Source organism: Pygocentrus nattereri, chromosome 16, assembly GCF_015220715.1.
Source record: "Pygocentrus nattereri isolate fPygNat1 chromosome 16, fPygNat1.pri, whole genome shotgun sequence".
Taxonomy (NCBI): domain Eukaryota; kingdom Metazoa; phylum Chordata; class Actinopteri; order Characiformes; family Serrasalmidae; genus Pygocentrus; species Pygocentrus nattereri.
Window position 1 is genome coordinate 23,047,061 of NC_051226.1, and position 27,584 is coordinate 23,074,644.

Below are 27,584 nucleotides of genomic sequence, written 5' to 3' on the forward strand. Positions count from 1 at the left end.
AGATCATTGTACACATTCATCGAATACGGCTTCAGGGCCCAGACTGTCTAGAAACAGGAAAAAAGAAGGAGTTTCATTTCAATGAATTTCATTGATAATTTGGGATCACTACACTTGAGACCGTCTGTCACACTGAATATTTGACCTCCTTGAAAAATAAAGCACATTCATAATGGCATATATTATGCCGCATTATGAGTAGTATCACAAAGGCAACCTGACAGGCACCAAGTGTCAACTCACTAATAATTTACATTAATATCTACTATACAATCATACATATTGTTTATGAAAGTAATTGGATAGCATATAACAGTTTCCTTTTGCACCTGATATTCACTAAAACATTTTTTTTAAAAAAGGAACATGAACTAAAATAGGCATAATGGTATCTCTCCCTCTTTGCAGTATAACTAGCATGCAGTCTTTCAAATCATTGTGAAGGAAACTTGTCCTCTCTAGTATAGCTTCACCGCTGGGGAGCAGCTTTTATATATATTTATATATATATATATTTGTATATGTATACTGCAGCCAATGCCAATATAGAATGGAGTGTAAAATGCAGTCATGCATCGTTTAAGGGGCATTCAGTCAGGGTTAGAAAGCTCATTAAACCTCATTAAAAATGAGGTTAGAATGCAGGGAGGAGTTTCTTAACACTGGTTTGGTAAACCTGCTCAGAACTGGCTGAACAGCATATTCCTCCTGATAGCTTTGACTAAACAGGTAGCTGTACATGTTGAAGACGGGCATAAAACGTTCTGAAATCAGCTCCAGTGGAGAGAGGTTAACTGGCTGTAGAGTTGGGGAAGCTAGCAGGGGTAGTGTAGTTCCACAAGTCCATGGTGAGGTTGCTCTTAACCTGGATGAAGGGCTCTGGTGGGGGGCAGGTCACGTGGACCACAATCCCAACTGCCAGGATCAAGACAGCAGCCAGGAGAGTGAACCCTCTCCTCAGCACCAGCTGCGGGACAGAGAGCAGCTTTTTGGGCTGGCCTTCTCCTCCTTCCTCATCCTCAACTCCAGCATTTCCACTCTCACCTTTCTCTCGTTCCTTCGTGCTCACCAGAGCATACCCGCTCGCTTTAGAGGCATCGCTTACCGACTGCACCTAAAGTGGAAAGAAGAGATATATTTCCTAACTTATTGTGGTAGAAAGATGAACAAATAATAAGGATTTGAGTCTCTGATCTTGCAATTATTTGATTAGATTATGGTTTCTAACAAAAATGATTCAATACAGCATTGAAAACCCACTGCTAATTTTTGTCAGATTCAGAATTGGAGATAAAAATACACAAGTGTGACTGGAGAGAGCAGTGAAATATTGACAGTAAAAAGAAATGTACATTCTGCATCTTAATTATTGAGATCTGAAATTATGAGAAAGGCTAACCTTTAATCAAAGTAAATTTGGTGTAAGAAAAATAAAATATATATAAAATACAGTATATTTAATAATACCACGTCAAATTAATCAGCCCTGAATTTAGTAGCTTGTGCAACCTACACTTTTGTCCACTTTTATGAAATATTCATTGTAGCTCTAGTTGTTTTAAACTTCTTAATTATAGCCCTAACAGTGGATATGTGTGTTTTCACACATGAAGGTCTGCACAATTTACTTGGAAATCAGTATAGATGGAATACATCATTTCATTCAGACACAGTTCAGACTGTAGCTTTGTTAAAAAAAATTATGAAAAAAGAATTTTTTTGGGTGAAATTTTAAGTAAATTTTTGAGCTTGAGCTTACTAACCACCAGGACATTTTTCATGGCCTTTTTAAACCCATCTTCATTAAGAGTGTCAATAATTGTGGAGCTGAAATAGCTTGAGAATTGTATTTTGGCCAAAATTGAATATTATTAGAATTCATTATAATTGTCACTAACATTTCAAAATGCAGTTGAACTGTCAACTTCAGATTGCTGTCAATTCAGTGCATGTCAATGTTTGGTTTTCACATATAAACATGATAAAAACTGTCAGTGATCTTGCCTTCCTGATAAAAACTCACCACACTTCCTCCATCAGGCGTTTGCTCTAGGTTGTCCTGTCCTTCAGGGACCACAGTGTCAATGACTGGTACACCAGCAGGCCCTTTCTGCGCTACACACGCCACTTTTGCATTCTTTCCAGCACGTTTCTGAGCCTGGAGTTAAAGCATAGTGAAGCTAAGACAAGGCTTGAGTTCCATACTCCAGAAAACTTAACACATTTTATAAGATTATAAACTTTCATTAAGGAGAAGAAGCAGAAGTTCCATGCCTCAACCCATACCTGCTCTGTCACTTTTTGCCAGTTGAGTTTGAAGATGAGTGTGATGAAGAAGAAGGCTTGGATGATAACACACACCAAAAGACCGAGTGTAAGCCCTGAGGAGTTAAAAAACAAAACAAAAAGAGAAAGTCATGGTTTTGATAAATATGTGAAGATAAGATTCTTTTATTGTCACATCTGTATTTGTTCTTTATGAATTCATAAAGACACATGAGTGGTTGCAAATGGACAAGCCAAGCGCAGTTTGCTGGGCAATAGTGTGTCCATCATTTGCCAAAAAGGATAAACATCTCTTGACTTTAACTACTAATTTAAGGAAGATTTCTGCTGTTTCTGAAAACGTGAATGATGATAAAATGGCTATATTATTGTCAGAAGATTGCGAGTTCAGTCCAAGACAGCGTATTTGGCCTCGCTCTTTGTGGGTGGGTAGGATGGCCCTCCCTCAGTTAGCAGGCATATGGTCAACTGGCATAGCAAGATTGGCAGTTAGTGTTTTCATCAAAGCATGTTGACAGCTTGAAAAGATGTGGTGTTGCTTCACATGACTCAGAGGAAGCATGTTTTAGCCTTCACACTCCCAGCTCCCAGGGAATACCTAGCTGGATACCTAGCAGGCAGAGTTGGACATGACTAAATTGGAGGGGGTTACTATATATTTAGACCACACTGGCTTTTAACAGAAAGGTTTAGACATCCATGATTTAGACTAATAAGAACAAATTCTGTGCCGTTTCTCCTTATACTAAACTTATTTTTTTGGACATTAATAGGTTAATAATTGAATCAAGAGCACAAGTGGTATTTAAAGAAGTGGGATGGAAATGTAAGGAGTTGGAATTACCCAGAATCCTTAGCTCTGCCGCAAACATCAAGGATATTCCCAAAGGTAGTCCGATACAGTAGTAACAGATCAGGTTGGATATGGCTGCTATCTTCTGCTTCCCTGCACCCAGAAGAATCCCTGAACTCACACACTAGAGGAATAACAAGAACAGATAATGCTGTGTTACATCATAAAGATTAGCAAGATATCTTAAACAGTGCAGTTGAGGCATCATGACAGAACACTTAGTCATAAAATGATCAAAGCTAATCTTTATCGCACAATCAAACGAAGAAAAAACATTCATTATGACATCAGTGAAAAGTGAATATCATTATTATAAAAGACACAGGAATGATTTCTTACCACGAGGGCATCAAAAAACTGTAAGAAAACATAGAAGGTCAGATTTTCCGAGACAATCCCAACAATGTTCCTGAGGGAAAAACAAAAGCAGAGAACAACTTTAGAAACACCACTCCATATTTTTGTTTAACATTATGTACAATCTCTTAATTTAACATAAATGATCTGCCACAGTTTTACAGAGCTATATGTTTTTTAAAGACTGCTTATTATTCAGAGCACTAATAACTTACTCATCAGAGGTGAAGATAAAACCCATCATTGATCTTGTGGATCCAAGTACAATCCCCTGTAATACTGCTAATACTCCTGAAACAAAAGAAACAGCAATGAGACCCTATGACATGGGTACTTAAAGCACATTCACTGAAACAAAGCTACCATAATAAAATAGCAAAAGTCCTCAGATTATTTCAAAGGTAATCATGTTTTTTTTAAAACTTGCTCAGTCAGTCACTTAGACAGTTAATCATTCAGACATCGAACAGTCACTTAGTATTGCAGTTAGTCAGGCAATCATTTAGACATTCAGGCAAGCAGGCAGGCAGTCAATCAGTATCATAGTCAGTCAGTCAGTATCATAGTCAGTCAGTCAGTATCATAGTCAGTCAGTCAGTCAGTCAGTCAGTATCATAGTCAGTCAGTCACTTAATCTATCAGTCAGTCAGGCACTCAGTCAGTCACTCAGCCAATCAGTATCACAGCCAGTCAGTCAGTCAGTTACTCAGGCAGTATCACAGTCAGTCACTCAGTCAGTCACTTGGTCAGTCAGTATCACACTCAGTCACTTAATCTGTCAGTCACTCAGTCAATCAGGCACTCAGTCAGTTTTTGAGCCAGTCCGCATCATAGAGAGTCACTCAGTCAGGGAGTATCACAGTAAGTCCCTCAGTCAGGCAGTCAGTCACTCAATCAGGCAGTCAGTCACCTAGACAGGCAGTCAGTCATTATTAGTCAGTCAGGCAGTCGGTCATTCATTCAGTCTCAGTATCACAGTCAGTAACTCAGTCACTTGGTCACTCAGTAAAAGTTCTGTATTCAATGTATTTTTTTAATACTGAATTGTACCAAAAGAGTTGAATTGAGCTGAATCATGGCAAAATTTCACAGTTCATGATGCATCAATATGTTTTTCAAGGACTAATATAATTTAATCAAATAATCATGGTGTTATAAAAAGATGTTCTTGTGTTAGTAAAGGAAATGTGTGAGTGCTTCTCCAACCTGAGACAATGAGAGTCACTTTGCCGGTGATGAGGGCTCTGGTGGTGTCTCCTGCCCCCAGAGCATTACCCACACGTACACAAGCTGCTGCATGAACACCCAGTGGAAACTAGATAGAAAAGTGTCCAATTGAAAACACATTTTCACCAAACAAGCCTTATTCCTTCACTTGTTAACCTCGTATTATTCAGTTATTAATCTTAGGACTTACTATTAAGTAACTATCCATGACTCATTTGAATTACTAAGAAAGTAATATGTACATTATGTAACTATGAAAGTGAGGAACTGGTGTATGTGTAATCTACCAAAATACTCTAGATATTAGTCAGAAACAATGTGACAGTTTCACTTCCTTTGAGGTCCTTTTCATTCATGTTACAAATCCAGTCACAAAAAAGAACACATTTTCATTATTTAACATTTACAGGCCACCAGGGCCCTACTCTGAATTTTTAAAAGAATTTAGTGATTTCGCTGCAAACCTGGCTGTGTGCAATGATAAAGTAATAATTGTAGGAGATTTTAATATTCACTTTGAGAAGGTAGACGACCCACTAAAAAGGCATTTACTTCAATTCTAGACTCTGTTGGTATTACCCAAAATGTAACAGGGCCTACACACTAATGTAGTCACACTTTAGATTTAGTTTTGACACTAGGTCTTAACATAGACAAGCTTAATATCCTACCGCAAACCTCAGCAATCTCCGACCATTACCTAATTTCGTATGAGCTGCGACTTAACCATAATATATGTATGTTCTCTCGTTATTCTACAAAGCGCTCAATAAAACCTTTTACCGCCCTACAATTTATAGAAAATCTCCTAGAGCTATCAATCCCAGTTTTCACTCCATCAGACCCAATGGAGCTAGATTTATAGCTAAATAATCGGAACCGATTATTTAGAAAATACCTTCCGATCTACTTTAGAAAATGTGGCGCCTCTTAAAATAAAAAAGAATAAGGCAGAAAAGGCTCACCCCGTGGTACAACGATAAAACCCGGACCTTAAAACAAACAGTTCGAAAACTAGAGCGGAAATGGTGACAAACCAAGCTGGAAGTGTTCCACTCTGCCTGGAAGGACAACCTTACAGAGTATAGAAATGCTCTCACTAAAGCTCGCTCAGCAAATCTGGCCTCGTTGATTGAGTATAATAAATATAATCCTAGAGTTCTGTTTAGTGTGATTTCCAGAATATATATAAAAAAATTTTTAAAAATCAGGCAGGTACTGAACCACAAATTCTGGCAACTCTCACCAGTGAAGTTTTTATGGACTTCTTTAATAATAAAATTGAAAATATTAGACAACAAATTCAACCCACAGTATTTAATCCAACTTGGCTGTCATTTGACTTGGCTGATATAAAACAAAACACAGTTGTAGAAAAAATCTGAGCACTGAGACAGCTCTAGTTAAGATAACTAATGATCTTCTTGCCTCTGATCAAGGCTACATATCTCTCTTAGTGCTACTTGACCTTAGCGTGGCTTTCGATACAATAGACCACACTATTCTCCTAGAAAGGTTAGAAAACATGGTTGGAAACACAGGGACAGCCCTGTCATGGTTCAGATCTTACCTATCAGAACATTATCAGTTCGTCAATGTAAACAATTTATCTTCCAATTATTCAAAAGTGAGATTTGGAATTCCACAAGGCTCTATTTTAGGACCATTATTATTTACACTATACATGTTACCGTTAGGCACAGTTATAAGTAACCATGGCATTAACTTTCATTGTTATGCAGACGATACTCAACTGTACATATCAGCCAAGCCTGATGACCAATACAGGTTAAAGAAAATGGAGGACTGTGTAAAAGACGTGAAATGCTGGATGTTATGGAACTTCCTCCTACTAAACAGTAACAAAACAGAGGTTACACCTGGCTCAGCAGCAAAAAATCTTGGCATCATATTTGATTCAGATTTATCATTTGATCAACACATAGGCAGCTTCACTAGGACAGCTTTTCTACATCTTCGCAATATTGCCAAGATAAGAAATGCCCTGTCCCTGCGTGATGCAGAAACACTAGTACACACTTTTATTACTTCTAGGCTAGACTACTGTAACGCATTACTGTCCAGAGTCCAAAACGCCGCAGCCAGGGTACTCACTAAAACTAGAAAATATGATCATATTAGTCCAGTGCTATCATCACTTCATTGGCTGCCTATTAAATTCCATATTGATTATAAAATTCTTTTATTGACTTATAAAGCCCTACATGGGCTCGCTCCTGAGTACCAGTTTTGTTTTACATTACAGTAGCACTGCACTTCCCCTCCCATTCCCATCACAGCTCCCTTCCTATCTCATCGCCTCATGACCTCTGTTCTACAACAACTGCAAAGTCAGAGCCTCTGCTGGCTAATGGCTGACAGGCCTGCACTCAATGACAGACAGATCAGCGGTGCTGTCAACATATGTCTGTCAATGAGTATTAAAACAATGGTTTGGGCAGCAAAGACATGGAACAACGTTACTGACAAGTAATATACAGCCAGCTCCAGAATTATTGGCATCCTACAAGAAAATTATCTTAAAAAAAATAATATATTAAATAAACCACACATGTAATGAATGATATTTCATGCTTACACAAAAAGATTAGCTGCATAGTTATATTTTATTGTTTTGTGTTTGTCCTTTCGGTGTGGAGTTTGCATATAGAGGGTGAATCATTTGTCCTTGCAAAAGTAAAGTATGGCATTCCACAAGGCTCTGTTTTAGGACCTATATTATTCACAATATATATGTTACCACTGAGCACCATTATCAGTAAACACAGCATAAATTTCCAGCAAATTTTTAGCAAGATTGAGCACCGTGTAAAAGACATACAAGATTGGATGTCGAGTAACCTTCTCTTAATTAACCCGGATAAAACAGAGGTCCTCCTTCTTGGTCCAAAAACAGCTAGAAGCAAACTGTCTAACTTAACATTTAAACTTAACAATTTCTCAGTCGCATCAAGCTCATCTGTTAAGAACCTTGGTGTCACGATAGACCCTGATCTGTCCTTCGATGCATATACAACTAATATTACTAGAACAGTCTTCCTGCATCTCCACAATATTGCTAAATTAAGAAATGCATTATCTCTACAGGACGCAGAGAAGTTAGTTCATGCATTCATTACTTCAAGGCTAGATTACTGTGACGCCCTGCTGTCTGGATGTCCCAGCAAAAGCCTCAAAAAGCTTCAGCTAGTTCAGAACGCCGCAGCCAGAGTCTTCACAAGAAGCAGAAAATTTGACCGCATTATCCCAGTTTTATCAACCCTACACTAGATACCAGTTAAATTTCGCATTGATTATAAAATTCTACTACTGACCTATAAAGCTCTAAACGGACTCGCCCCTCAGTACCTGAGTGAACTTCTCCCCTACTATGAACCATCACGCCTACTTAGATCGCAAGGTGCTGGCTTACTACTGGTACCTAGAATTAATAAAGTTACATCAGGGGGGAGAGCCTTCTCATACAAAGCCCCCCAGCTCTAGAATTATCTTCCTGTTAATGTTCGGGACTCAGGCACAGCCTCAGTCTTTAAGTCTAGGCTAAAAACTTACTTGTACAGTCAAGTCTTTGGTGATTAGTCTTCCCTGTCATATCTAGACCTTCCAGAGTCTCTGCTGCTCTGTTATACTGTAATCTGTGATCAGTCACTCTTTACAGAACTGACTGTGTGTGTGTTTTTTTCTCCTTTCTTTGCCGAGTTGAACAGCTTCCCACCCTGTGCGTCTGATGCTGTTGCCCCTTCTGCCTTGATCAGGTGCCACTGCTCACCAGCCTTCGGCTTGACGACCACTGTTGCTGCTGCTGAATAATCATAAACTCATCAGATTAACCACTGCTTTTCCCCCCACTTTGTTCTATAAACTTCATAGTAACAATGTTTGCTATCCAGTGTCGAGCAAAGGAGGATGGGTTCCCCTTATGAGTCTTGGTTCCTCTCAAGGTTTCTTCCTCTTTTAGGGAGTTTTTCCTTACCACTGTTGCCACTGGCTTGCTCATGGGGACTCGGACCTGGATCTTTTTCTTTTCTTTCTGTAATACTGATTGTTCTGTAAAGCTGCATTATGACAACACCTGTTGTAAAAAGCACTACAAAAATAACTTTGCTTGCTTGCATGTTCTCCCTGTGTCTACAAGGGTGTCCTCCCCCTTGTACATGGTGTCAGAGTAATTTTGAATTCTCCCCTGACAAGAATTTCTGTAATACTTTCTGTATTGTTTAACAAAGTTGGTGAACACTTGTTGAGGGATCTTGGACCACTCCTCCATGCAGAACATTTCCACCTCCTTGATATTGTTTGGTCTTTGCTAGTAGACTGCCCTCTTCAGAAAACACCATGGGTTTACAATTGGGTTTAAATCTGTGGAACTCATTTGCCACTGAATTTCACAAGAGCCCTGGACCAGTAGCAGCGAAACAGCTCCAGAGCATCAGTGACCCCCACCATATTTGACAGTAGGAATCATTTGTTTTTCATTGTATGCCATTGCGTTTCTCCACCAAATGTGATGACCGTGTTTATGATGAAAAAGTTCCATTTTGTCTAATCTGACCACATCATGTGAGTTCTTTTTTAGTTCCAATGACATTTTGCACACTTCAGGAGCTGCATTTTGTGGCTTGCTCTTTCGTGAAACTCTTATAAACAGCTTCTAGTCATACCAGGCGTCTGAGATTGGATTATGAAATTTGAAAACCCCAAGATTCAACTACACTGTGCTGAAACTGTGATCTTTGGGTTCCTATGTGCTCTCTTACTATCGTTGTACTGGCAAATGTTCTTCTTTTTTGTTCTGCTTTTTAAATTTCATTATCACCCTGATTGTGCTTAATGGTAATTTTAACTGACTGCTACAATTTTTATAGCCAGTTCCTAATCTGTTCAGGTCCACAACTTTCTGTTTCATTTGAATTTAAATCCCTTTGGTTTTACCCATGCTAATGGATAACAAAGGGTATTTTTTCATCATATTTCTATTGAAAACTGAATAAAGCAATTTCTCCAAACACTTTGGAGAAACATTTGAATCATGAAATGTGTTGTTTATTTTATATAAATTTATATTAAAAGTTTTTGCCTGATTTTATGAGGGCTGCCAATAATTCTGGAGTGGGCTGTACGTTTATATGTAGCTGCTAGGTTAACTTTGTACAAACTGCAGGTCTGAAATCATCACATATTTGACTCAAACCATTTCGAGCTATAAATTCAATTAGACTTGGATTCTCACGCTGTATAACTGATAAAAAATAGTAATAGACAGAGAGCTACTACTGTTTTTACCTGTACATCCACTTTATAGTGTCACAAAAACACATAAGTAATGACGTTACTTAACACGGTATGAGGCAAGTAGATGATGATTTAGAAAAGTGCTAAGCAGTAGGCAATAAGCTTCCATTACTTGTTTTCTACCTGAGCCTCTTAGCACCACTGCAAAATAATGAAACAAACTTCAGACACCTTTTTGCTGTTTGACTACACTTTGGATGAAGGCAGAATTGGGTAAATTAGATTTTTGGCTGAAATTAAGAAACAACAGGCAGCATTTTGCATCCTCACCATGTATGTAATGGATCCCAGCTCCAGCAGGATATGTTGGGCAGCCAGGTCCTCCTCCCCCAGCATACCTATCAATGAGAAGGGGTGGGGGGCAGGAATGCATGGTATTTTTACAAGCTGTGAGAAGTAATCAAAAGTACTGAATCACTAAGATAAAAGAGACAACACTGACATAAAAGATATAACAGTGTCATAAAAATATTGTTTTGAACATGTTGCATCAGATTTAAAGCGTGGTAATGTGTGACAGTAGGTAATATCAAAGGCAATATTGTCAAAATGTTTTAAAACAATCCAGCAAACTGTAACAGTAGTCTTAATAAGTAAATGAAGAAAGATTTTTACATGTGGAAGACACTCTTATCCAGAGTAACTTATAATGCAATCATGTTAGGGAAGGAGACTCCTGTGTGGAGGGCAGAGGCTTCACTATGCCAGGCCACCCAAGATTCATGTACAATAATACAAACCCAAGTTGGTTGCAGACAAGTGCATAAAGTGTATATAAATGCTAGCACAGCTTCCAGATAATCAATAAGACATAAGGAAATGTTGTAAATTTTAGACATTTTAAATATGTCCAGAATGATTAATGGAGCTGCAGAAATGATGAGACAAATGATATGAAAGTTGTCTAGCACTGAGAGTGCAGGTATAGTTGAGTATGAGTATGAGTGTGCTTGTGTTTATTCTTGAATTGCTGACTAAATCATGTAAAAATACCTTTTGGTGAAACCTCTGTAATATTTAAATCTACAATATATATTATTGAATATAATAAGTGTTCAAACTCGACTAAATTTTTGAACTGCAATGTACGTATGCCAGCATACCTGCAAGGAAGCCTCCGATTTCATAGATCCACCACTCGAAGCAGAGCATGAGCGTACTGGGGATGGCCAGCTGCATGAAGGAGTCCCACTCCTGCAGTGATGCAGTGGACCAGCCTGCAGGGGGCGACACTTTCATTCATCAGTTCACTCATTCATGAAACACTGCAGAGGTAGATCAGACATCCATATGAGCATTCCTTTTAATATTATTTTAGCTGAGTCACTCTATACTTGAGTATGTTTCATATGTGCCTGATATGTCTGTGATATATATATATATATATATATATATATATATATATATATATATATATATATATATATACACAAACACACAATTATATTTTACCAAATAATCTGACTACATCTTAAAAAGGGGATTTACCTTTTTAAAATGTATTTGGAAAGAAAAGACAGAAAATAACTTTCAGTCCTCCCAGCATGATGTCCGCATGATGTGGTGCAGGTCATATGATAATGGAATAATTTTTTGTTGTTGATTTACTGACCTAATTCAAATTTGTAATAATTGTCTATTTGTTGTGACTATATAATTTTTTTAAAGAATTCCCCTTGCTTTTTGTAATAAAGGAGTTTGTGATAAAGGAGTTTGCTTTTCTGTAATAAAGGAGTTTGTAATAAAGGAGATTCACCAATTAGTCCACACAGTCCACATATGGAAGCCATGCTGTAAGCCAGCCTGTTTTTAAATTCATTGCTTCTTTGAAGTCACATGTGCTTTTAAATGAGGCAAAATACAGGGCAGCCAATCAGACCAGAGATCATTTTCATATGCTGTCTTTAAAGCACAGTAACAAAAACAGCCTGTCCAATTGTAAGGGATGATGAAAGGTCAAGTAAGAATTAATTATGACCATTTTAGTACATAAAACACAAATGCTATGTGTGAAGTGGACCTCAAAGGAAAAAGATACAAGAAAAATGAAGGATATGGGCTCTTTAAGATTTTTAAAAATGTTTTGAAAAAAATGTCCAAAAGACATTACATGTGCCCACAGTTACAGAATAATTTAGCTAAATGCTCCTCAAATCCTCAATAAATCAGCTCCAACACATTACTTTCAGACTATTTCACCGAAATTCAAATGACACAATTAGCACAAATAATTAGACAGTCTAAATGAACCTGAGGGCTTCCCCCTCCAGCACTCACTCACTCAAGATAAACGTGACAATCAAAAACTAATTTGTTTCCTCAGTGTGAGGCACTGTGCTCTGAAGAGAATGTGGCCCTCATTAGATAAAAGGGAGAATTAATAAGAATCATGCTTATGTCTCTCCACTTTCAGACACTAGGGGTCAGACCAGCCCTCTGTATAACATATGTTGTGTTGTTCTTTGTGTGGATTGCTCACCACCCCATGTCCTGACGTGTAGCTTTTTCCAGCGTATGTAGCTGAACAGCAGGAGGCAGATGGAGATCTGAGAGATGCAGTTCGCTGCAGCAGAGCCCCTGCAGAACCACACACATTGAAACTGTATACCCATTTACACAGTGGTCTTCAAACACCCTCTACAAACAGCTGATGAGTAGCTCTGAAAAGGAGTTTACACATCTTCAGGATGTGCTATGAAAAATCAGATTTACCCAATTTTTGACTTGATTTAGAAATAGTCAATCAGCCAAGACAATTTGAGTCCAAATTTTGCTTCTTTGTTTAGAAACTGAGCTATGAGGCTAATGCTGTTAACACTAGAACTCAGCAGTCACGCAAAAACTCAAAATTGTTTCCGTAAAAAATCCCATAATTTCTCTTAACCTACTGTAGTGTCTGCTACACCTGTAATATACAGTTAAACAATTATTTTAACCCATTCTCCTGTTCTCAGTAAAGAAGCACAAACGCATTGACTCAAAACACTCCTATGATAAAAGTCAGTGGGAAGCTGCTTCACCATCTGCCCACTGGCCTCTATGATAAACACATTTTCTGTTCTTTTCTGAGTACAGAAATATTCTAGTCCTTGGTAACTGATCACAGATACACAGAGCTGCAGACAGTGCAGATAGAGACTAGCTTGTGAAATGCTACAATGTTCCTTTAAAGGAGTATAAAAAGTGTTGCCATGATGAAAGCCAAATAATCAACTGCGACATATTCATTAATAATTATTAATCATTAATAAAATAATGTTCAAAATGCAGTTGAAGGCAGAACGTGTAAGCACACCTACTTCACTCCCAGTCCCATCCGGAAGATGAGGATGTAGTTGACCGCTACGTTCAGCACATTGGCTACAGCTGCAGTGTACATCTGAGGCAGAATAATACCCTGAAGCATGAAAACACCAGCGTGTTACTTTGCAGTCAGAACACTCATGCTGTCTTTTAGGGCATAAATCTTAAAAATCAAAGCGCTTTACCTGATTCTGAAGATAAGCCACCTGCAGCTGGTGCAGAAACATGGCCTGAGGACAAGAAGGGAGGAAAGTTACATTTACATTTATGACATTTGGATTCATTGGCTTTACATTTATGACACAGTTGAATTATGTTACAGAAGTGGGTGAGTGTAGTGTCACTTGTCTTGCCCAAGGACTCTTACTGGTGTTATAGTTATAGTAAATCTCAGCCCATGCAAATATACAAATATACTGTACCATTTAAGAAAAATATTGCTTTATACACAAGTGTTTTTAATTAATATGTCCAGAGTAGCTTAAAGTGTCAAAGCAGCTGAAATAAATAAATAAATAAATAAATAAATACACTTTTAAAATCTTCATTGTTTAAAATGTGTAAAACAATTTACATCTACACATTTATTAAAATAAATACAAATAAATAAATAAACTCTACATTGTGGTTACAGTTAAACCATTTTCAAAGCTTTCCTCAAGGAACTCCAGTATTTACATCCAAAACCTGCTTCAGCGAATTAATCCGTCATTAAATCAGTTGTTACTGAATTGATTGAACCAATTCAAGTGCAGCAGGTTAGGACCTGAACTTCATTCTCTTTTAAACGGTCTTATTCTAAAAAAAGATATTAATATTTAAACATTGTAGTAACTTTTTATGGTATTTATGTTTATTTGTGTGTGTGTATGTTATATAGTGTTTTTACTGGATAAGAATAAATCATTTTAAGGAATTTTCACAGCTGCCTAAGACTTCTGCACACATGTACTGTTAAGAAATATATTAATTTTAACATTTTATGCTGCCTTTTACAGCCTAATAAAGCTAGGCTGAAAAATGATTGCTTCTATATGTAGTGCACTGTCTTCCAAATCAATATTTACATGTTCAAAATCCTGTAAGTTATGACAATTGTCACATATCTGTCACAAATTTTAACATTTTTGTGTGTTGAAACGGTATTATTTTATTATCTATAATATTTCATAATCATATTTATTTCTGTATTGATATGATTGCTTTTTTATTACATATTCTTACAGTATAATCTATTGTTAAATGCATCTACTAAAACACACAGAAACACACAGATGAAGCTCAGATGGATCATCACCACCATAAATGCAGCCACTTACAGGGACAGCTGGCAGGAAGGCGAGGACATACAGCTGTGCGATTCTAAGGGGAAGAACAGTGACACATTATATCAAGCTCAACTACAATAATGTCTCATAATCACACATCAATCAGTGTCATATCAGTAATGTCCCGCAGAGCAAAACACAGATTAGTTTAAGCTCATATCTGTCTACTCACACCTTCAGTAATGAAGCCTCCTAGGACTGATTCACTCTTATACATCACAACAGAGCAAGCTTCAGTTCCTTACCTCTCAGTTGGTCAAGAGTCCATTCTAGTTTGAGGTGTCTGCATTCACTGTGTCAGACTTACATTACACAGAAAACTCGATCATTATTTTCTGTTCCTCTTTTAAAACTCAAATTCCTTCAGCAGTTCAGTACTGTGCTGATCTTATTCAGAGCTATTTTTGCTTTGCATAAAGCTTTAAATAGAACATGGGCTGGAAATGTGAATTTGAGCAAGATTAAAATGAGCATGATTAAAATGTGGTATTAATTAGTTCACTGTGTGTTTGGAGACCACAAAGCACTGAGCCAGCTCCCAACATACACACACACACACACACACACACACACACACACACACACACACACACACACACACACACACAGTAAGATGATTACACAAATAATAGACCTCTATGTGACCTTTACAGTAAACTTTGGTTTTGGCTTATGAAGGCATGTAAAATCCTCAACTTTTAAAAATTTCACCCATGTTCTTATGTCCAAATGTATGAGTTTGGCAGGGAGAAATGTTAGTACTGGGCTTTTCCTCAAAAGATTTAAAATGCTGACTCATTTGTCCCGTAATGGGATTTAAATGGGCCAAAATGTAGGTCACAGCTTAACCTAATACAGTTCAATTACAGTGACATCTCAAGACTCACAATATATACTGTAGCTCCTTACTTACATAGTTACATCTATTTATTGACCAGTCACAGGCCTAGTAGATACAGCTCCATAAAAAATGCATTTTCCCCTTCCTGACTTTCTCTATTTGTGCATATATGTAACAGCAAATGCTTTAGAATGTAGAAATGTAATACTAGACAAAGAAAACGTTTCAAACACAAAACACAAAAAACATGGTGGTGATAATGGGCTGGTCTGGGGGTGTTTTGCTGCCTTGACACTGGACACCTTGCTTTTGTGGAAGAAACCACAACTTTGGTTCTGTATCAGATCATTCTTAAGGAGACGGTCTGTTCATCTGCTCATCAGCTGAAGCTGAAACATAATCAGGTTGTGCAGCAAGAAAATTATGCAAAACGTAAAAACAAATCCACATCTGAATGGCTGAAAAAGAAATGAATGTTTCTATTGCTTTGGAGTGACCTTCTCGAAGTCCTGACTTTAGAGATCAATAGAGACACTGTGGCAGGATCTTAAATAGGCAGTTAATATTCAAAAATCTACCAACATGTCCACCAACATGTTCTGCAGCTCTCCACAAAAACGTGAAAGGCTAGTATCAAACTATAGTATGTTGCAGTTGTTGTGGCTAAAAATCACAAAACAAATCTTTAATTGTAAGGGGGCAATTACTTTTTCACACTGCTGAGCCCCATGTCAGATATCTTTGTTCCCTGAATAAATGAAACCACGTAAAATATTAATTTTTAAAAATTGTTTAAAGACCTACAAGCATTCACCGTGACAAATATTGCAGTAATGAAGCAAATCAGGAAAGGGCAAATACTTTTCCACACTATTGTATATTTCACTCAACAATGACGGTTCCTAAATTGTTCAAGGCTTGAGTGTATGAGAAAATCTACTACTTCATATTACATTATGTTCTCATTATTGTGCTCACTGAAAGGTTCCTGAAGGAACCAAATGTGTTCTTCTGTGACATCACACTAAAGAACCTTTTTTGGCACCTTTATTTTGAAGCGTGTAATGAATCAAGGGAGAAATGGTGAAGTATTCTTTTAAATAATCTTAATCTAAGATTATTATCATTATTTTTATCATCATAATTGCCTGTTTTAGTCCTTTTAAAACAGCCATCTCACATATTCCTGATTATCCTCACCTGGCCACCTCGGCCTCTTGCTGCATGGCCAGCAGAATGGACTCTGAGTTGATGAGGATGGCCCAGCATGGCAGACAGAAGAGCAGCAGGATAAGAATACTCCTCTGTAGAATCTCCCCCACACGCTTCAGGTTTTTACTCCCAAACGTCTACCAACACAAACACAAACAGTGCAGATATCTGTATTATAATGTATGATGTATGAAATCTGTGTCCATGATAACATACAAGATGCACAGAGCCTTCCTACAACTTCCTTCTGGGACAGTGTTGATTTCAGTTGCTTTGTTATGTAAACACTGGACACAAAGCAAAGGCCTGACTTATATGTCTGTTGTCTGATAATATCAACTGGTATTGACGACTTATCAGTGTTGGTTGAAATGTAAGAGATAACATGCTGATAAATAGTCACAAAACACCATCATGGTTAATAACGCAAAACATGTCAACTATGTATCCAAATGTAGCATTAAAAGGAAATTAAAATTGATTTGTTGTGTAAATTCTGCACACAAAATAAGGGCTTGACCAATATGGATCATTCTACTGAACTGGTTCATAGTCAGAGTTCAAAACACGTTTCTGACTGAGACTTTCGACTGAAATTCCTTTACTTTAAATGACCCTTAACTACATTTATTTTATCAAATTAAATGATTGAATATTCCATTTTGTCACTAACCAAACATCCATAACACTAGTGAAACTAGTCCTGTTGATTTTGAGCAGAGCTCAGAAATGCTGGCCAGTAGGTGAGTAGCAAACACAACTTTAAACAGCTGTACACAAAAAAATTATAATATTTCTATAAAAACAAAAACGTTTACTAATTTCTGCATTTCTGTAGTGGAAATACTTAAAATTACACAATGACTTTCAGACTGTGGGGCACATTTACTTCAAAACAACGGGATCTAACTGCTCAACGTGTGGCCATGAGGGACAGGAATGCAGTCTCACTACCTGCTCTAAAATGGCATAAATAAGGCTCCATCTAAGGATTAAAACTCTTTGTGTTTTGGTAATGACATGAAAACATTTTTTATTAAATATGTTTAAAAATGTACATATTAGAAATGATGATAAATCTAAATGTTCATTATTTTAAAAAAAAATCTAAGTTGTATTTCACAAGTTGAAAGTTGGGGGTTAGGGCTTGGCACAGCCTCCTCCCAATAGTACCCAATAAATAATGATTTTGGATATATTTAGCTTATTACCATCTCAATTAAGGCCTTGGGTTCAAATAAATCATAACATAGTCCTTGTAAATATCGAAGATCTGATTACTTACTGTTTTCTTAATGTTTGTATTAGTGTGAGACTGCAGTTTGTTAGAACTGTTGATACATTAATTGGCTTTATATCAGCTGGTTGTATAGAATATTAACCAATATAGACAGTTAACTTCGGTTTGGGCTAAAATTATGCTGATTAAATACTGATAATTAGTAACTTTATATAAAATTATATCAGACAGTATTATTGGAAATTTTATTCCCTTGAAGTTAAAGTATTTACACAAATCTCCCTTCAAAGCATATTTTGCAATCCAGTAGTTTGTGGAAAGATCAGAACATCAGTATTTAAACTATGTTCATAAGCTAATTGATCTTAGCAAACTAATATTGGACTTCATTAGGTGAGCTCACCTGAGATACCAGAGTGTCGCATGCCAGGGCCAGACCACATCCTGTGGCAGCTGTGGTCACATTGATGGTCTGAGAGGAAGAAAGATATGAAATCACTCAATTCTTTCATCACACTCTTTCTTTTCTTGGAATGCATGTATTGAATTTTCATCAGTTGTGTACTGAGGGCTTGAATAAAGATTTTCTAAAGTGAGTTCCTCAAGTAGTCTACTTGTTTAGAAATACAGAAGCTGGACTGCTTTGGTGTGGAAGAAATGGACACCACACCTGTTAAGCTTTAAAGTTTTAAAAGGGGTTTTTGAAGTGAATCCATAGATGAACCACTTTTGGTTTCCTGGATGGTGGATGGCTTTATAAAGAACCATTATATGGGATATATGAGCCTGAGGAAGCTTTATAAAGTTTAAAGAACCTCCACATCATGTGAATGTCCTATACTAGTCCTAGAACCATGTAAAGATAGACTTCAAAGAAGTAAAATGGATTCCTTTGAAAAAAACAGAAGTTCCACATCTGAAATGAATAAAATCTGACGTGACTCATCTGAACGGGCAGCCTTCTTACCTCAAACCTTCTCCTTATTAGATATATTACAAAACCTACTGCTTTATGGCCTAAAAGAAATTCCTGGTTTGATCAAAGTAAACATGCTTCCTTAAATCAGCCAGCATTTATATCATGGCAGATCTTTAAATAAATCCATATCCAGTGAACAACCAGTAAAGACAGTTTATTTGACTTCATGTTACTGAAGCTTTTAGTCAGTTCAGCTCCTTATGCTTTCAAGTGGTCTAGCTGAAAGTTTGACTGACATAGCAACAGTAGCTAAGGGACATGGAGCATTCTGCAAATGGTCAATTCTTCCTCCCTATGACCAGAGCCATAAACAGTACATTGCTCCACTAGCACCTGAACTTTTCAGCTGAGCGTTTTTAGTGACAGTTTTAAAGGACCATCCATGTTAAGGTCACTTTTAAAGGTGTACTAAGGAGTGCCTTTAAGGTTGTGCTGTCAGAGGCAATAAAATGTTATCTTTGATGACAAGAAATGGATGTATCAGCACCCTGGATGTGCAGAGTCAAGATACAGTAAAAAAGCTCACTGAAAAACATTAAAAAAGAATGATATACTATGGATACGGCTACAGAACTAGCCCAGAGCAAACACAACTGGAGTCGTAATATGAATTAGTGTACGTTACTGCAGAGGTGAGGGCATATCCAGCCAACTCAGCATTCCCCAGGTGACCAACAAATATGGTGTTGACAAACGGCTGAAGAAAGCTTAAGATCCGGGAAAAAAGCTGCAAAAGAACAAACACAGAAACATCAGCACATCACAGTTCAGTGGTAAAGCAGTGTGGGCATGTCCAGTGAGAGGAGAGGAGGGTAATTGTGGCAGGATGGAGTTATTTAGATTATTAACTACTGTCTTTTTTTTCTTTTTTTTTTTACCTGATTTTCTCCCCAATTTTAGTCGTTTCCAATTCCCCCCACTACTTAGGACTCCCCCAATCACAGGATGCCACCAACGCTAGGAGGGTGGGGCTAGCACTGGCTTCCTCCGAGACCTGTGAAACCAACCACCACTTCTTTTCGAACTGCTGCTCACGCAACGTCACAGCACAGCGCCAACCGCCAGATCTGTTATGTAGACTAGTATCGCGCTGAGTGATGGGAGGAGAAGGGGGGCCATCCTGCCCAGCCAGAGACAGCGAGGCCAATTGTGCTCTCTTGGACTCCTGGCTACGGAGGGCTGTAGCATCACCAGGGATCAACCTGATGATAGGAGGGCCAACGCTTAGACCGTTGTGCCACTCGGGAGCCCTTAACTACTGTCTTTAAACTACTCTGTCAACATATGGTAAACCAGCCATGGAATAATACAACAATTTCCCTGTCTGTTATCTTAGTTGAGTAACAAAAAAACTAGTACAAGCATGGTAATGGAGTTTCTTGTGAAATCAGCAGATGATAGATGTGGACTGTGATAAAGAGGACTGACAATGAGCGCTTGGATATGTGACTTAGTACCAACAGACAGTTCTGAAAAGGTTAAATACTCAATTTCTCTACTGCCAGTGTTTTCACCAGAAAAACAGCAAAATGAATGTATCGAGGAGAACTGTGTGACAATTATACTGCAAAGAGCTGCTCGAAAAACACAGACAAGCTGCATCAGCATGGACGGTCACAAACCAGCGCACCAACAGGACAGACGCACACTTTCTAAACAGATGAGAGTGTAGTTAATGTGCTATATAATCACTGGCTTGATGAGCTAATGTACTGAATCATCACTGGCTTGTTAACTAATATATTATACTGTCATTGCCCTATTAGGCTAATATAGCTTACATACTTTCACACTTTCAAGCCTTAATTTAGGTCATTTAAGTCCAATATTAATTTAGCAACCAATGATAATTCAGAGGGCGGCACGGTGGCGTGGTGGGTAGCGCTGTCGCCTCACAGCAAGGAGGGCCCTGGGTTCGATTCCCCGGCCGGGTGACCAGGGTTCTTTCTGTGTGGAGTTTGCATGTTCTCCCTGTGTCTGCGTGGGTTTCCTCCGGGTTCTCCGGTTTCCTCCCACAGTCCAAAGACATGCAGTCAGGCCAATTGGACGTGCTGAATTGCCCCTAGGTGTGAGTGTGTGAGTGACTGTCTGTGTCTGTCTGTCTGTCTGTCTGCCCTGCAATGGACTGGCGACCTGTCCAGGGTGTATCCTGCCTTCCGCCCGAAGACTGCTGGGATAGGCTCCAGCATCCCCCCGCGACCCTGACGGAGAAGCGGCTTAGAAAATGGATGGATGGATGGATGATAATTCAGAGTACTAGCTTAACAGGCAAGTGATGACTGAATATGTTAGCTTACCTAGCCAATGATGACTGAATATATTGGTTTAATGAGTCAATGGTGGTTCCGTTTGTTACCACTAATTCTGGCAGTAAGAAAATATTACTGCTTTGTCAGTTTGTCAGACAACAAATAAACAGAATAACCCAAAAAGACCAAAGTGCACTCAAAACAAACCAGGCCTATAGTTACTGAGCAGTACAATATAGCCAAAAACAAAGGAGCATCATACACCAGGAACAATGCCTAGAACAGGCCTGAGCTTCTGAATCTGGAGGAAACTGTTTAGGGATGTAACAGGGAGGTCAACCACACTGAAAGTGGTCTATGGCTGAGATGAAAAATACATCATTCAATGACTTCCAGAAGCCTGCATCAAAAATTGCTCTCTATGGCCATTACTTAAAATTTGTTGTGACAAAGAACCCAAATGATCCAGTGAAAATGCTGCCAAAACACAGAAGTTGTTTTAAACAGCCAGTGTGTTCGGCATTAGTCCAACAAAAGGCATCTATCATTTAACAATTCTCATATTTCAGATTTTATTTTGTTGAGTTGGACTTATATTTACACGTTTTTTTGTTTAATTATAAAATTTTAAATAAAATATTCAATACAAATAAAAATCTTCCTAATTTTAGAAAGTAGAACAGGTCGACTTCAGTCTTCACTGAAAAAAAGTTTGTTTGACACTCTGTTAAGCAATTGTGGCATTAAATAATTATACATCACTCACTTTCATGTCTACATACAGTCAAATTTCCCAGAAACACACTGTGAACTGATTTGGTATGTACTAAATAGCGATCCCCAGGTTAGTCAAGCTTTTCAAGATCCTTTTAGTTCTTGTTACAAGAGTTTCTAATCTTGATCATTTGAGCTCATTTGGTTAAAAACAATGTTTTTCCCTATTAAAATTTTGGGGGTAACTTTAAATGTTACAGTTGCATAGTACATAACTGAGTGATGACACAGAACAATGACACACATCCTCAAATGAACAAGGTGTTCAGAGTTTGACGACCTTTGTGGTTTATTTAGATATTTATCTATGCAGTCTTAGCTATGTGGGAAAACAAAATAACAGTTAAAAATACAACCCCAATTCCGATTAAGTTGGGAGGTTGTGTAAAACATAAATAAAAACAGAATACGATGATTTGTAAATACTTTTCAACCTATTCAATTGAATACACTACAAATACAAGATATTTAATGTTCAAATGGATAAACTTTATTGTTTTTTGCAAATATTCACTCATTTTGAATTTGATGCCTGCAACACATTCCAAAGAAGTTGGGACAGGGGCATCGAAAGACTTGTTAAGTTAAGGAATGCTCAAAAAACAACTGTTTGGAACATTCCACAGGTGAACAGGTTAATAAAGGGAGCATCACTGAAAGGCTCAGTCGTTCACAAGCAAGGATGGTTCACCACTTTGTGAACAACTGCGTGAGCAAATAGTCCAACAGTTTAAGAACAACGTTTATCAACATGCAATTGCAAGGAATTTAGGGATTTCATCATCTACAGTCCATAATATCATCAAAAGATTCAGAGAATCTGGAAAAATCTCTGCAAGTAAGCGGCAAGGCAGAAAACCAACATTGAATGCTCGCGACCTTCGATCCCTCAGACGGCACTGCATTAAAAACTGACATCAATCTGTAACGGATATCACCACATGGGCTCAGGAACACTTCAGAAAACCACTGTCAGTGAACACAACTACAAGTGCAAGTTAAAACTCTGCCATGCAAAGTGAAAGCCATATATCAACAACACCCAGAAACGCCGCCGGCTTCACTGGGCCCGAGCTCATCTGAGATGGACTGACACAAAGTGGAAAAGTGTCCTGTGGTCTGACGCGTCCACATTTCAAATTGTTTTTTGAAATCATGGACGTCATGTCCCCCGGGCCAAAGAGGGAAAGCACTGTCCGGATTGTTATCAACGCAAAGTTCAAAAGCTGGCATCTCTGATGGTATGGGGGTGTGTTAGTGCCCATGGCAGGGGTACCTTGCACATCTGTGAAGGCACCATTAATGCTGAAAGGTACATACAGGTTTTGGAGCAACATATGCTGCCATCCAAGCAGCGTCTTTTTCAGGGACACCCCTGCTTATTTCAGCAAGACAATGCCAAGCCACATTCTGCATGTGTTACAACAGTGTGGCTAGTAAAAGAGTGCAGGTACTAGACTGGCCTGCCTGCAGTGCAGACCTGTCTCCCATTGAAAATGTGTGGCGCATAATGAAGCTCAAAATACGACAATGGAGACCCCGGACTGTTGAGCAACTGAAGTTGTACATCAAGCAAGAATGGGAAAGAATTCCACCTACAAAGCTTCAACAATTAGTGTCCTTAGTTCCCAAACGCTTATTGAGTGTTGTTAAAAGGAAAGGTGATGTAACACAGTGGTAAACATGCCCCTGTCCCAACTTCTGTGGAACGTGTTGCAGGCATCAAATTGCCATCAAAATGAGTGAACATTTGCAAAAATCAATAAAGTTTATCCGTTTGAACATTAAATATCTTGTCTTTGTAGTGTATTTGACTGAATATAGGTTGAAAAGGATTTGCAAATCATCGTATTCTGTTTTTATTTGTTTTATATAACGTCCCAACTTCATTGGAATTGGGGTTGTAAGATTTTTATGAACTTCAATGTGCAATCAGAAACCAAGAAGAAAGATGCCCAGCAGCCATACACCTTATTAAAGTTGGCCATGATGCTGGTTCCTTATGTTTCATGGGCTTGCAAACAGCTGCAGAAGGATGGAGATTATAAGTGCAAAGAGAGGCTTGTTACATTTTTACTCTGACGCTCTACATTTCAACAGTGATGCTCTATGGCAAGAATATAGGTTTTTCTGTAAGGTCCACTTGTAAACAAACACACGTGAACTAATGAGTGTTCATGATTAAATCATCCATAAGTTCCTCGTTACTCAACCAACTGTCACCAAATTTGCTTTGTTGTAATAATAATTCTCAGAAATTTCTGCATGCTGTTTTTTTAATACTTGATTTATATAGTGCTATATTTGTAACGGTAATACAAGACCCATCCAAATTTACAGCCATAGTGTCTAAATGAAATAGTATTTATATTTATATTCATCTGATGCTTACAGACAGTGATGGGATCTCTCTTGAGCAGGGAGACAGCAGATCAAATGACAAGCAATATGTTTATGATCTCGATTTCAAAAATATGATCATTGTTTTACTAGCTGTCATAAAAACACATAGCAGATACACATGGTAGAGCACCTGCGTACATATGGAGTGCTAAGAGCAAATATAAATAATACACAGGTATGCAGGTTGCACGGATTGCTCTCGGCTGCTTTTATGTCTGTTTCATAACTATGGATGAGCTAGTTAGCTGTCCAGAGCAGCGGAAAAAGTATTCAGTCTGGGAATTTACTGCAAGTTCCAGTAAAAACACAGTAGTCTCACACACATAAGCAAATCCATAAATGTGTGAATCACTTCTAAAGTTCCTGTACTTAAAAATGCTATACAACCTCCAAAACAGAGCAAGAAGGCACTCATCTAATGTGAACACACCATACAGATTATGGTTTCTTGGACTTACAATGCACACTTACACTAACAATCAGTGCAAATAAAATAGTATAACTACTTCACATCAAGTAAAGATATCTTATATAGGTTAGTAAATTAAATAAACTTAATACTAAACCAGAAGAAAAATATTTACGCCAACTAGTGATTCACCAACCACATGGTCATAGACATAAACATTGCACAAACAGTTCTCACTCATATTACACTTCCTGAGTGCTACATTCGTTAAATAGTATAATTTTGCATGGGCCCTTTTTTAAAATTGCCACTCTGTAACCGAATGCAGTCCAGCAGTTCTATTGACCACCCTGAAATGACAATGCCACTGACATACTTGGCTGAACCCAATACAGTATCTTTGTGTGTATATGTCTATGGGTTTGTTATTAGAAAGTTCAGGAAGGCCAAATTCAATAATTATGCAGCAAATATTTGATTGCTGCCTGAACTTTGTCTTTTTTTTTGTCTACATTATAAGAGATGAGACAAACGCTTAGGTAATGCAGTGTACAGATAATGGGAAAGCTATTTGTGACAGCTTGGCAAAAAAGGCACAATTTTCCCCTCACCCCAAATGCTGTTGATCAGCCAAGACAAGCTTAGTGGCTATAGTTTGCTTTTTCAGATGGACAAAAATATAGCTGAAATTCAAGTTTCAAGATAGCTGATACATTTCTACTTAAGCAATGTACTATTGTCCATCTTCTTACATAATAGTCAAAGGTTCAAAAACCACTGGCAAGTCTACTTGAGATTAATTAACAACTTCATACACTTTCAGGCAAGTGCAGTTTGGGATATAAGGCTATAAGCTTTCTTTACTTGTTAGATACAGTAGCCTCACAGTTCTACTGTCCAATAGTGTTAAAATAAAGAAGCAAACTTCAAACATCAAACCCATCTTGGCAGATCAGCTATATGTGGGAAATTGTGAAAATTATTACATCAAGAATGAGGGAACATCAAGCTCTTCCAGCATGCAAAAGTAGCAAACACACATATTTAAAAAGTCTCAGAGCTGTTTCTGTTGTGACAACCTGAAAACAATCTGTATACTTCAGTTCATTTTCAACTGTGGGTGCTATAATTTTTGTAATCTGACCTTCTGTGCATGAATTTATATCATTTGTAAGAGCAAAATAGTTTTACACCTCAGAGGTGCAAGTATCATAAAAGTGAGGTAGAAGTGAAACTGGCTGTTATTAGAAGGTAACATCAGTCTGTCTGTAAATCATTTTTAACTGGATCCGTTAATTATATCTTCAAAAATTTAACTTTAATTAATCAATTGTATCCTTGCAAAACTGAATGTATTTCAGTCACTTTAGGTGTCCTTTCTGGACATCATAATGTTTGGAAATGCATTTTAAATATGTATGGAAGTTTACATTTGTAGCACCACACTGATATATTTAGGCATGTTCTCTTGTCGGCACAACAGGCAAAACTTTCATTTCCAGTCAAAATGGCCATTAATTACAAGCAGAAACTTAATATTTCACAGAAGCCTCAATGACTAAATGTAATATCAATACTTTTTAATATTTAGTGTGCCTATCTTTTCAAAGATTTACACTCAGTTGTTCAAAGAAATTTGCAGGGGTATTTTTACAGAGTTCAGTCTTAGAAGTTGGTTGCATTTTCATCTTATTACAATCCAAATAATCCCAAACACATTTAGTGATGTTTAGGTCTGGACTCTGGGGTGGTCAGTCCATTGCTCTTAGAACACCAGCACCTTCTTGGTTTAATTGCAATATTTCTTCTTTTTGTGTAGCTGTTCAGCACCTTGTTGAACAGCTACACATCCTTCCAGACTCACAATGTTAGGTTGTCTTCTCAGAGTGGAAGGATGGACACAAACCTCTTGATTTTTTTCAGATCTGAGGCCAGACCAGAGCTTGATGGTGACTCAAAGATGAAAGCTGTTTCTCTCATAGAGACAGTTTGGTGGTCTACCAGGTCTAGCACAGCGTTAGGAGCCCCATTTGTCTACATCCTTAGGTTTTGAAACTCCTGCTTTTTCATTTATTTTCCCTTGACTTTGTCCTTATGCAAGTGAATATGTCCTGAAAAATGAAGAACTTGTTCTTAATTGCCAGTTTGCCTGGAAATTAAATAAATAATTGGTCTTTTTTTTGCAGTGTCTTCACAGTACTGTACATATTAATGAAAACTACTACCATGATAAACTGTGATCATAAAATCACAATAAAATAATCGTGCTATAATTAGATAATGCAGAACAGTGCATTCTCACAGTAGCTAATGTACCACCGTAATCTTTATGAATGTGCCTTACACGTGTGTGCAGACGTTCATTGTAAATTTTACAGCCATCTTCTCTTTCAAAAATAAGAAATATATCAATAGTTTTCATTTGTAAAGATCATGTTGACACATCACCAAGAATAGATCCCAAACCTAATATCACTGAGAGGTGTAAAAAGAAAAACAGAAGTTCTAAAAATGCCTACAAAACTATCAAAATATTGTGACTGGAAACTCACAATTTCTATTAACATTTGGCTTTTAAAAAAATTAAACCTCCAGCTCTGCGAGGTATGTGTGAGAATAGGTGACTCACCAGAGGCCCAGTTAGGCGCAGAACCTGATAGAGCTCCTCTCTGTAGGCCAGGGGCACCCAGCGTTGGACAAAGGCACAGCGGAACACTCTAGAACTGGGTGCTGTTGCCTCGGCGACCTGCCCGCTGCCCGTCAGGGGGCTCGCAGCCTCCTGGATCCCAGCTTTGTCCATTCAACCGTGG

At 37.9% G+C, this 27,584-nt stretch overlaps 1 protein-coding gene across 1 annotated transcript; it reads right to left on the minus strand.

The window, feature by feature from the left end:
* Nucleotides 1–71: 71 nt before the first annotated feature.
* slc47a1 (solute carrier family 47 member 1) lies at nucleotides 72–27,574 on the minus strand. The gene is made up of 17 exons (XM_017704402.2): nucleotides 27,404–27,574; nucleotides 19,565–19,666; nucleotides 18,364–18,432; nucleotides 16,709–16,857; nucleotides 14,659–14,701; nucleotides 13,525–13,569; nucleotides 13,336–13,433; nucleotides 12,516–12,613; nucleotides 11,140–11,253; nucleotides 10,307–10,374; nucleotides 4,703–4,811; nucleotides 3,712–3,787; nucleotides 3,479–3,548; nucleotides 3,131–3,263; nucleotides 2,287–2,381; nucleotides 2,024–2,158; nucleotides 72–1,114 (listed from the first exon to the last, which is right to left on the minus strand). Exons 1-17 carry the CDS (start codon nucleotides 27,572–27,574, stop codon nucleotides 791–793), a joined length of 1,899 nt encoding a protein of 632 aa, XP_017559891.1. The 3' UTR covers nucleotides 72–790.
* Between the last annotated feature and the right edge of the window lie 10 nt (nucleotides 27,575–27,584).

Excerpts from the sequence above, each read along its gene's own strand:
- slc47a1 (XM_017704402.2), bottom strand. The coding sequence starts at position 27,574 with ATGGACAAAGCTGGGATCCAGGAGGCTGCGAGCCCCCTGACGGGCAGC. Across the intron at positions 3,788-4,702 it reads AGTGACTCTCATTGTCTCAG|GAGTATTAGCAGTATTACAG; the intron begins GTTGGAGAAGCA and ends CTTTTGTTTCAG. Across the intron at positions 3,549-3,711 it reads TTTATCTTCACCTCTGATGA|GAACATTGTTGGGATTGTCT; the intron begins GTAAGTTATTAG and ends TTTTTCCCTCAG.